The 11,196-nt window shown below is 54.8% G+C and overlaps 1 protein-coding gene across 1 annotated transcript; it reads right to left on the minus strand.

Annotated features, from left to right (window-relative positions):
* Positions 1–5,720: 5,720 nt before the first annotated feature.
* PDX1 (pancreatic and duodenal homeobox 1) lies at positions 5,721–9,302 on the minus strand (the record flags this gene model as incomplete). Its single annotated transcript, XM_084224764.1, has 2 exons — positions 5,721–6,109; positions 8,906–9,302. The coding sequence occupies 2 exons, from the start codon at positions 9,300–9,302 to the stop codon at positions 5,721–5,723; spliced, it is 786 nt and encodes a 261-aa protein (XP_084080890.1).
* Positions 9,303–11,196: the final 1,894 nt, after the last annotated feature.

The following is an 11,196-nucleotide window of genomic DNA, read 5'->3' on the forward strand; positions in this document are numbered from 1 at the left end:
AGAGGGCATACCAGATGAGAGAGCAGCTCTCCTGGCTGGAATCCTGGCAGGGAGTGAGAGGCACGTGTTTGAATCAGAGGGACTCGAGCCACTGTGCTGAAATGTTGTTAAAAGCCAGAAAGTGAGGGGGCTGCTTTGCTGCTGCTTGCTGCAGGGAGGTGCAGCCTCCTCTCCTGGAGGGCTTGTGTTCAAAACATGACTTGGAGCCCTTCATGCCGCACCCAGCTGAGGCTCCCAACAGGCAACTGTTTGCTTTTCTCTGGAGAAGGGTTTGGGCCCGGGGAAGTGGTGTTCAAACACAAGTCTCTGCACAGTCCAGGACCTGGTACACCTCCCCTGGCTCCACCTTGGTCCTGAGACAGCTTGGTCTGCCAGCAAGGGCTGTGGGTACCCTCTGTTCTCTGCAAGGGGAGGTCCACGCCCTGTTTCTGATTTCTTCTTACAGCAGGGGAGTCACTAATCCCTGCCTGCCTCTGCTCGGTGCTTTGAGGTCTGCAAGGAAAGTCCAAAGCAGGCACAGCTGAATTTATAATGGCACACACTGCCCGTGCTCAAACAGAACACCAGAGTGCTACCAATCGCTCTTGAGAACAACTCTTCCAGTATCCACCACCAAGTCTGGCCCTGGGAGTGGAGACACAAACCATTGCACCCTCTGCTTTCTGAGCCTGATGGATGTGTTTTACTTTTGAATTTTAAATCACTCTGCCAAGGGTTCTTTGAGCAGATGCTTTGCTCCTCCTGGATCTGGGTCAAAGAACAAGGAGAAAATGAAGCTGCCACTGTCAGCAGCTTATAGTTTCCATTGTTCTGTGCAATGAGATAAAACAACCCTGTCTGTGCCAATGCTCCTTAGCAAATGCATTGCTTTTGCAGTGGTCATTGCAATCTTCTTGCCTTGTTGGTCCAGCTCACCTACATCTCCAGAGTTTTTTCCCATTCAATCTATTATTGGGTTGTTTGTGAAGAGTATGCCTGTTTGCAAAGGCACCTGCCTCTTATGACCAGTAAATCCTGGTGGATGGAACCAGACATCAGGGCTCCTGTCAATATGCCTAAAGGCACCTCATGCAGATGGAGCACGAGTGCAGCCTCTCCTCCTTGCAGTGCTGCTGCTGCTGCTGGAAGCAAATGATTTCTGGAACAAGCCCTGATATGAGGCAGCAAGTGCGTCAGACCTTATAGTAGGGGAACCACGTGTTTGAGTTTCCTCTTCCATGAATGAGGCTGGCCAGGCCTGATTCATCCCCGAGGCACGCTGGGCAGAGAGGCACTCAGCTAATTTCCTCTGCATTTTATTTGTTCCTGCATATGCTGTGGTCCCAACAGCGCTGGGGAACAGAGGAGCTGCATACCAGGACAGTAAATGCTGGGAGGAGAGGAGATGCAGAAAGGCAAAGATTAAGAGAAGCCTTACCTCCAAGAACCTTCCCCTTTGCTCCACCATTCTTTGCACTTGTAGTTAAAGCACTGCCGGGGCACATTGGTGCTGGAATAGTGCACGGAAAGACACTGGAAAGGTGCTGGAAGCCAGTGAGACGGGAGCAGTGATGATAAATGTTAAATTAATGTGGGTAGGTCAAAGTAGATAGCATTCATTACTAACACAGGCACTACAGGGTTTCCACATTTCATTGTCATTTCATTGTCATTTCATTTCATTTCATTTCATTTCATTTCATTTCATTTCATTTCATTTCATTTCATTGTTCTCCCTAGACTTCTTCCTATAAAAAAATATCCTGGACTATCTGGCCATTCTTATCCCCATCCAGGGAAGAAGAAAGCAGAAAAGGTATTGCCTTTCTGAGTCACAGTTTTTTGGGAGCCATGTATGTGCATGTGTGTTTGCATGGTTTGCCTATGCTAATGTGTATACAAGCGAAGGGAGCACAATGGCATTTCTTTCTACTCCCAAAACAAGCCTTGAAACTCAACACTTAACCCTCAGCTACCTCTGCCCTGTGTGGAGGACAGACCATGAGGTGCACTGCCCCGGCCACAAGGCCCTGCTCTGGTGGTGGTTGCAGGGCTGGCATCCCATTCCTGGTTGCACTTCAAAGCACCAAAGCCTTTCTGAGCAATATTTCATCTCTCAGCCTGCAACATCTCTCTGGCTGTGTTCGTGGCAGCAGCAGCAATCACAGAGTAGGAGGTAACAGCCTTCAGTGACTGACTGGAAAGCCTTTCACACCTTAGGTTAAATCACTGCTTTCAGTGTTGATTTATGGGTGTAATTATCCATAAATGGAGAGATTTTCAGGAGAAAATATAGGTTTGTAATGGAGGAGACAAGTACAGTCTTGCAATCCTGCTTTTCACATGGTCACTGCTGCAGGATCGTGGGTCACGGTCCCGCTAGAGGGGAGGTAAGGCAGGGTTGGCAGCAGACTCTGGCCTGGTGTGACAGCAGCCCAAGCTGCTGCCAGGGTTTCCCCAGCCATGTGCCATTCACCTCAGGTGCTCAGCCAGTGAATTTGCCATTCACCTCAGGTGCTCAGCCCTGCCGGGGGGAAGGAGAGCCCTGCCTTTGGTCTTTCATGGGACGGCAGTCAGTGTCTCGGTAGTGCAGAAGCAGGACAAGAATGCTTTCCCTGCAGCATTGGGGAATGGATCTGAGCAAGGTAGGAGCAGCAAAGGTGTTCCCTGCGCAAAGCTCAATCAAGACTCACAGCCCTACTATCTTCCCTGGAGCCACAGATAGAATTGATGTCTCCATAGTTCCCAGTGGGGTGGATGCCATGGCAAGGTGCACCCAGGGACAGTAAAATTGCCCTGAATCTGGCTCAGCATTTCCTTAAAATAATTAACACTGAACACATAAAATTTCTGGGGATATACCTCTCCCACACCTGCCTAAAAGACTTCACTATTGCCTAAGAAGAAAATCAAAAGATGTCTCACACTTCTTTATCTCTTGACTAATTTTAAAAGTAGTTTGAGAATGTTTTATGGATATTCCATCCTAGAGTTGAAGGTGACTACAAATAAGTCATAAACTATTTCATAAGGGGAGGTGTCTCCTAGGTAGATGGATATATCTGGACAACTGGTTTTGGTGAGGTGACATGGCTCAAGAACTCCAGTGGCCTTATAACTCTCCATGTCAGCCTTGCCTTTCCCCAATGCTGTGTGGGGCTGGCTTTTCTGTCAGGTGAAGTTACCATGAATCTTTAGCTCTACAAGGTGTCTTGATTTAGTTAATGTTAATTTTTCCATTGGTGCAGTTGTAAAAGGGTGTGTATATATATATACAAATGTAAGGGCTAAGCGAATAAACTATGTCAGTTCTTAGAAGAAAAATACTTTATTCATTAAAACTAAACCGTGCCGTTCCGATTCTGCTTCTCCTAATAAAAACACCTTGGCACCGTGGTCAAACGACTCCCATTAATTATGCATGTTTTTTGTTTTCAGAGCAGTGCACAAAGAAAATCGAACCTGAACGCACTATATTAAAGAAAGGACAAGCAATGTTTCAGCTACCATGTATGCTGCTCAGCCAGGGCAATGTGCTCAACAAATCTTAGAATAAAATCGAGGTACTTTGTGTGAAAAACATCTTTTCTTCAGCTGGATCTGTTTTTACAGTGGCTACTGATTTGTAATGTCTGTGGCAGACGTTGTAAAAGGTACATGGAAATTGTTCCACTTCATGCTACCAGTGAGAGGTTAATGCTAATGAATAGGGATTAAAAGATCTGAGGTTTAAAAATGGCTTCATGTCCCCCAAAAATTTAAGAAATATTACTTTAATTAATATGGGGCTTTGCTTCTTAAGCAGAACAGCTTTATTTGAATTTTGCTCATATAATGATTAGTAACAGTTCTCACTCATTGACTGCATTTTGATGAACAAGGATATACAGGCTCAGATGATAAATTTCTCAGCAACTTGCAGGAAAAAGTACCAGAAATAGTCCTGTTTACACACAGACAGTAATGTCCCCAGATGAAAGAAAAGCAACAGACAAATTACGCCTTCAGTTCAAGTTTCCACCTTAGTGTTAGAAGTTCCATGTGAAACGAGAAAACCCCAAAGAGCTGTGCCAAGCTATTTGCTCTCCCTCTCGCTTTCAGCCGAGGGACTGGGAACATCCTCTGGCCAGGGTGTGACAGGTTGTCCTCATTTTCCTCCTCCCATGGCGCTCCCGGGCCCGCAGCGCCGGAGGGCCTGTGGCGGTCCCCGAGGGATGCTCGAGGGATTGCTGCTGCCGGGTACGGGACAGGAACCTCCCCGTCGAGGAAAGAAGGCAGATCTGCCTGACCGACAGCGAACCGGACAGTTCCTGCTTCCTTCCACCCGGTGTTTTCTGTTCCTAGTTCGACTGTGAATTGTTCCCCGCTGAGTTGCAGTCCCCGCCGTTGTCGGGACGGGGAAGCTGTTCCTGGAAGCGGGAAAGGCAGGCTGGGCCCGGGGCGGCCGGCACGGACTCCGCTACCCCTTTTTCCTCAGGGAAGCCCCGGCCGGGCTCTCTCCCCGCTCCAGCCTGGAGGAGCCGAGCTCTCCCGCGCAACGGTCCGGGCCGAAAAATAGCACCCAGGGAAAGTCCCCGGTGCTCCGCAGTGCCTCGGGAGGCAGCCGGCCCCCAGCCTCCGTTGGGTGTAAAAACAAGTCTGCAGAGCAAAACCGCTCAGAGAGCCACGCCGGGACAGGAGCTCATGCCGCAGAGAGGTTTCTCCTCTCCAAGGCAGAGTCCGAGCTTGCGAAAGAGTTGGAAGAGAGGCAGGAGCTTTTTCCCAAAGGACAATGTCCCTGGGACCAGCCCTACCCCACCAGATATATCTGGCTGTCTGCTCGCCGCCCGGAGAGCACCCGCGACTTTTTCTGCTGCATCCCTGGGCTCGCATTCAGCCCTCGAAGAGGCGAGCGCAGCCCTGGAGCCGCGGAGTCCCGCGGGCAGCAGCGCAGGGTCCCCGCAGCCGCTGGCGGAGCCTGGAGAAGGGTCTGGCTACCTGTGAAGGTCATCGGGGGAGACAAATCCTACCCGCAGGACACGTGGGCTTTTTCTTTTCTGATTTTTTTAAATTTTTTTTCTCTCTTTTTTTTTTTCTTCCCCCTCCCTTCTTTCTTTCCCAAAAGCAAAAGAAAACGAAAGAAACCAAGTTCCAGTTTCCAAAGAAGTAACAGTCCTGAGAGAGTCCTCGGTAGAGCCGATGCCCTGGGGGACTGGAAGGGACGGGGACGGCGGCGTGCCAGCCCGTGGATGGCGCGGGATACTTGGGTCCGTGTCCGCGCCTGTGGACCGACGGACGCGGCGGGACACACTCTCCGACCGAGCAGCTGTCGGCGGCAAGGAAGGCAGCGTGCGCTCCCTTCTCCTCCGGTTTCCAGACCTCTCCGTGTACCCGGGGTGACACACACCGTCGGTGGCCACCTGACACCCGCCTTCCCCGGGAGAAGCTATCCCGTAGGGCTCGCTGAGGCCCAGGTGGCCCGGGGGAGCGGGGCCCAGCTCCCCGCCGTCCCGGTGGCTCCCTGCGGCCTCCTCCGGCGCTAGCGCCCACAGCGAGCCTCTCCTTGTCACAGCTGGGCGTCTTACATTTGCCCTCCGGAGGACGCGAGTTTCGGAGTGGAGGCACCGCGTTTCCCCGGGGGAAGGCGCGAGTGGGTAGGCACGGCACGGCACGGCACGGCAGAGAGAAGTTGGCGCCAACCTCTCGGCTCTTTTCCATGTCCCATCCTTTTCCTCGTCCCGGGCCGTGGAGCTCCCCGCGGCTCACCGAGAGTCCTGCTGCCTTCTGGGGACTAGGCTGGGGGCGAGAAGGTCCCTGGAGGTTCCCGAGGGAAGGTTCCCGGCGGGGCACGGCTGGAGATCCTCCTTGGTCTGCAGCTCCCCGGAGGACACAACGCAGTCTTGCTCGGGGTCATTGCTGTTGCCCGCCCCTCGCTTTTTGTCTTCTTCTTTCTTCCACTTCATCCGCCGGTTTTGGAACCAGATCTTGATGTGCCTCTCGGTCAAGTTCAACATGACAGCCAGCTCCACCCGCCGCGGCCTGGAGATGTACTTGTTGAAGAGAAACTCCTTCTCCAGTTCCAGCAGCTGCGCCCGCGTGTACGCCGTCCTCGTCCGCTTGTTCTCCTCCGGTTCCACCATGTAGGATCCACCTGGAGAGGAGCGAGAGTCAGCCTGGGCCCGCCCGGCCGCCCCTCGGGCTGCGGGGAGCACGTCCCACGACCCCTGCGCGGCGCGGAGGATAGGCGGGGGAAGCAAGCGGGGTGATGGGAAACCTCGGGGAGCTCTCCTGCTGGGCAGAGCGAGGTGGTGCTGCTGGCGGCAGTCACCGCTACTGTTATTTTATTTGACAAAAATTTAATATTTTTTAGCAATGATTTGGATGAAGTTTTCAGGGAAGAGCCGTCTGGAGCCGAGGGAGAAATTCACGTGCCACCGTTTGCGTGACACTGAAAGCTCCCGGGTCCAGGGCCGCAATTGTTCAGGTTCTCGTTAAAATTAATTTAAAAAAAATAATTTATGAAAAAAAAGGTAAGAAAATAAAAAGAAAAAAAAAAACTCCACCACGCAAACCAAAGCAAAATGGAAAAATTTAACCCCTCAAAAAAACCTCCCCAAAAAGCCAACGCACCAAAGAAACCCCTCTAAAACAAAGCAAAAATAACCATTATAATTAGTGGGCCTGCCAGGTCGGGCCGGGAGTTGGACCGCAGCCGCTCCATTTGGCCACGTTGGTGAAACCTTGGGTTTCTTGTTGCCGTAAAAGGCGGCAGCGGCGGGATCGCCGTTCCCAGCGCGGCCGCCGCAGTCCTGCGTGGGCACTGGGGCACGGGCAGTACAGGCGCGCGCATCGAGAGGGGCCCGAGGGGGCACGGAAACTCAGGGCCGATTTTGCCAGTGCCAGCGCCCCTCTGGGAACGGTTTTGGGTTGATATCATCTGCGGGGAACGTTGCTTTCAACAGCCAGAATTAAATAATAATTTCAAGAGAGATAGGTGGACTCTCCCACAGCTCATCTTCCTATTCCCATGATTCTGTATTTATATATACAGTGTTTGTAAATGTAAACCTATGTTACAGTGTTTGTAAATGTAAACCTATGTATAAAACTTATATATGTATTTAAAATATATATTTAAATGCACATATAACGTTTGCATAGTGATGTGTATATACCTATGTACGTGTATAAATAAATATTAAAATCAATGTATATATGTATAAAAATGTTGGTAAATCTAAACCTATGCACGCATGAGTTTGTATCTGAAAAAAACCCCCTTGTTCTGTTACTTTAAACTTGAATGGAGCTACCGGGAAAGCGGAACTCCCAGGGCCTGTCGGAGGGCCGAGGTCGCTCGGGCCCCGGGACAAGGCCGATAAGCCCGGGGTGAGCGGCGGATCCGGGGGCCGGGCACGGCGGATGGCACGGGGTCGGCCTCGCCGCGGCCTCCCTGGGCGCTTTTTCCTGGCAACAGCGCAAAGGACCGCAGCCTCCATGGACGCCTAAATCCCTAGGGTTTCCATGAAAAATAAACCGTCGGGCCATATAGTTTGCCACATACACAGTACAAAATACACCGGGGTTTGGCTGTGAGCGCTCTGTCGCACTCGGCACAGCGCGGTGCCCCTTCCTGCTCCTGCGGCGTGCTCTGGCAGGAACCCTGCACACACATCGCACCGACCGGGCCGTGCACGGCCCCTGCCTGCACCTCCCGGGAAGGCTGGGGACAACAGGCAAGAACTTTAGGCTTCCACCGGGAAAGTTTCGCTTTCCTGTTGATTTTGTCGTTCTTCGGGTATACAGGAGAAAGAGAAAAAAAGAAGTGTAGTTCAAAAGTTTGGCTTATTATTATTATTATTATCCTCAAAATTCACTCAACTCACGGAAAACAACATGATTTTCTCTCTCCCTCTCCCCACCTCCGCCCTGGCACCATCCCTGCCGCCGTGTCCGAGGGCTGGGACAGCACTCTACCTTTGTGGGCGGATGCGCCTCTAGGGAGACTGGGGACAGCCATCTGTCCTTCCCTCCCCCTCGGCCTGCCCCATGGAATTCCCAAACTATTTCGGGGAGATTTTAATGCTCCGGTCCTTTTTCCAACTGTCTATTTGAACAAAGCCATTAATATAATATTTGCCGTATAGGCGTGACGGAGGCGCAGGACACGATAACATTGTGCCGGCAGAGACAGAAATATTGTTGGGCAGCGGAACTTTCTGCCTAGATAGAGTTTCTTCCCCTCACTGGCAACTCTGTTTCGTTTGTGCATTGTTTTCCGTGCCCTGTTTTTTTTTTTTTTTTCCCTCGGAGAGGTGCATTTGTGGCTAAAACCCGCAGGGGAGCAGAAGGGGCGGGATAGAGGGGCCAGGAGGGGAGATGGGCTCTGCGCCGGGGAGAGCAGAGAGGCAGTGAGAGGGTCTCGGGGGCTGTCCTGAAGGCTCGGGGGCTGCTCCGCGGCCGCACGGTGGGCGCAGGGACGCGGGGCAGCAGGGCTGTCCCCTCCCGCCAGCCCTGCCTGTCGCTTCCCCGCCCGCTCCACCTCGCAGGTGCCGCCGCGTCCCGGCCCCCGCTCGGAGCTCACCGCGCCCGCGGGGACGCTGTGCTGCCCGAGGAAGCAGCTCCCGGGAGGCGTCACGACGTCCCGGCTTGGCCACAATTAGTTAATTGGTGAAAAATAATTCGTTAATAATTGCTGAGGCGCAGGGAGCGGTGAGCCCGCCGGCGGGGGCTGGAGCGCCGGCTCTCTCCCCGGCTTTCAACCCAACACTAGCAGCCCTAGAGCAGTGGGTCTGCGGAGGCTGGCAGGGGGAAACGACCCTCCGGGCCGCTCCACACGACATCCGAGCGGTGGGAGCAGGATCGGTGCAAGGGAGAGCTACTGAGCGCCGAGTGGGACAGAAGCGGGGGGCGGAGAGGGGGGAGGACAGAGGGATGCGGGGCTTACCGGTCCACTGTCCCTTCCAGGCGTGCGATTTGGTGGACTTCATCCAGGCGAAAGGCACCTGCACTCGGGGCTCCTCTATAGCCCCCGTGTCCGCCCCGTCTGCGAAAGGCAGCGCGTCCTGGTGGGGAGGAGGAAGATGAGCGTGGTGGTGGTGATGGTGATGAAGGTGGGAGACCCCGGCATCCTCAGTGATGGGGGGCACCTCGTAAGGTGAAATGTCTGGAGGGCTGCCTTGCTCGAGAGCCCCTAAGGCGCTGGAATAAGGAGTCTGTTGCTGCCTGCCCATGTACAGGCAGGCGGGGGGGCTGGGGTTGTAGTCCTGCGTTTGGGCTCTCTGAAACGCACACGACTCCTTGTAGAGCTGCGCCGAGGCGTAATACTGCTCCTCGGTGTTCATGGCGAGCGGGCCCAAGGGGGCTTCGCAGCTTAGGGACACATAAGGCTGCTCCCGCTGGCGGAGCCCGGGATGCCTCTTTGACAGCTGGCGGCCCCGCCGGGCCCCACCGCCCTGCCCGGCTCCCGCCGCCTCCCCATAGGCGCCTCTCCCCCACGTGAGCCCTCCCGCAACCCTCCGGGGCGGGGCGCGGGCCGTAGGAGGCCACCCGGAGTGGCCCTGGTCCCGCAACCCCCTTCCTTCCCCTCAGCCAGGCCGACCCCAGACCCCCTAGCCTTGTGCTGGGTGCTGCTCCCTGCTGCGGGGTGAGGAGTCCCGCGGCGGTGGGCTTGCGGGCCCGCCAGGGGCTCAGGGCATTGCTCCGATGCGCGGGGCGCTCCGGGATGAATGGTGCTTAAACTCATCTTTTCCCTCTCCCCTCGCTTGCCCAGAAGCTGCTGCCTCAGTGAGCTCCAGGGAGGAAAACCCTCGGAGGGCTCGGGTAGACTCTGCTCCTGTAGGGGTTTAGCGTCAAGGCACTTTTGGCTGTGAGGGCATCTCCCCTAGGGATGTGGGTGTCCATGGACGGCCAGGGCGCTCCCTCGGGGGTACCCGTGTTCCGGAGCCCTGGGCGAAGGCCAGCACCGGCCGGTGGGGGACCACAATGCTATCACCAGAGAGAGCGATAGGCAGCGGATTGTTTGTCCAAGAGGTAAATTTGGGAGCCTTCCCCGCGGCTTGGGCTGCAATGTGTTGACCCTCGGAGATAATGCGCTCCGAGCTGGTGCCGGTTGACTTGGTGACGAGGCTATGAGGAGGCGGAGAGCTACCGAAAGGGACAAAGATCATTTCCCTGCCTCCCTGCGCTCGGCCCGGCCGCCGCTCTCTCCTGCTCGGGCGCAGGCACGCTTCCTACCGGCCCGGCCCGCCTCCTCTCGCCGCCGCTTCCCCGACACCGGCGCTTCGGCCGCCTTCGTCGGGGTGCGCTCCCTCAGCCTTGTGGAGGGCGGGTGCGGGTGGCCCGGCTCGTCCCGGCCCGGCCCTGCTCGGTTCGGCTCGACTCGGCTCGGCTCTGCCAGTGGTGATGCACGCCCTGAGCGGCGAGGCAGGAGGGTCCCGGTCCGGTCCCTCGCTCCTGCGCCCTGTTCCGTGGGATCATAAAGCCGCTCAGTCCATTACGCTTTGAGTTTCCGCTCTGAACTCACGCGGGTCCCCCATCTCTTAGAAAGCACACTGAGCCTTTGATTCAATATTGAGCCATTAAGCGATTGCTTTCCCAAGCCATTTAACAGCAGCTCTTATGGATAAATAAACAGAAAAGGCTGTAAACCAATTATAGCGCGGATAGTGAAAAAGTATTTTATTAGCGGGAATTACAGATAGACATGGCTGCTGCTCAGGCTCCCTGCGCCCGGCACCTGCCGCCTCCATCCCCTGGCATTCCGGGCAGGACACGCGGCCCGGCGGGGCTCGCAGACAGCGTGCGACCAGCGAGGATGCGCAGCTCCCTTCGTGGTGGTTCCCCCATCCGCGTCCACGATGCCTCCACTCAGGTCTCTTGCAGGCACGGGTGTCCTTCGATCCGGAGACGTCTTGCGCTCCGACCCCAGAGCACCACCGACAGCCCCTTCCCCAGAGATGTGTTACCTGGAGCATTTACTGCTCCGGGTTTTCCACGGGGAACCGGCGCGGACAAACAAACCCGAGGCCATAAAACCCAGAGCAAATTGATTCATCTCCTGGGAGGACCATTACCCGATGTCTTAATGCGGTCCTCTCTCTATAACGAACGTTTCTAAACAGAGCAAACACTTCACCCTCCAAAGCAAATGAATTTCGTATAATTTAGAGCTAATTCTCTTTCATTCTGCCTGCGTGAGCAGGCGATAAGCGCACGCTTTGCCGTTCTGACAACAAG

This window comes from Fringilla coelebs (assembly GCF_963513975.1).
Source record: "Fringilla coelebs genome assembly, chromosome: 2".
Lineage (NCBI taxonomy): Eukaryota > Metazoa > Chordata > Aves > Passeriformes > Fringillidae > Fringilla > Fringilla coelebs.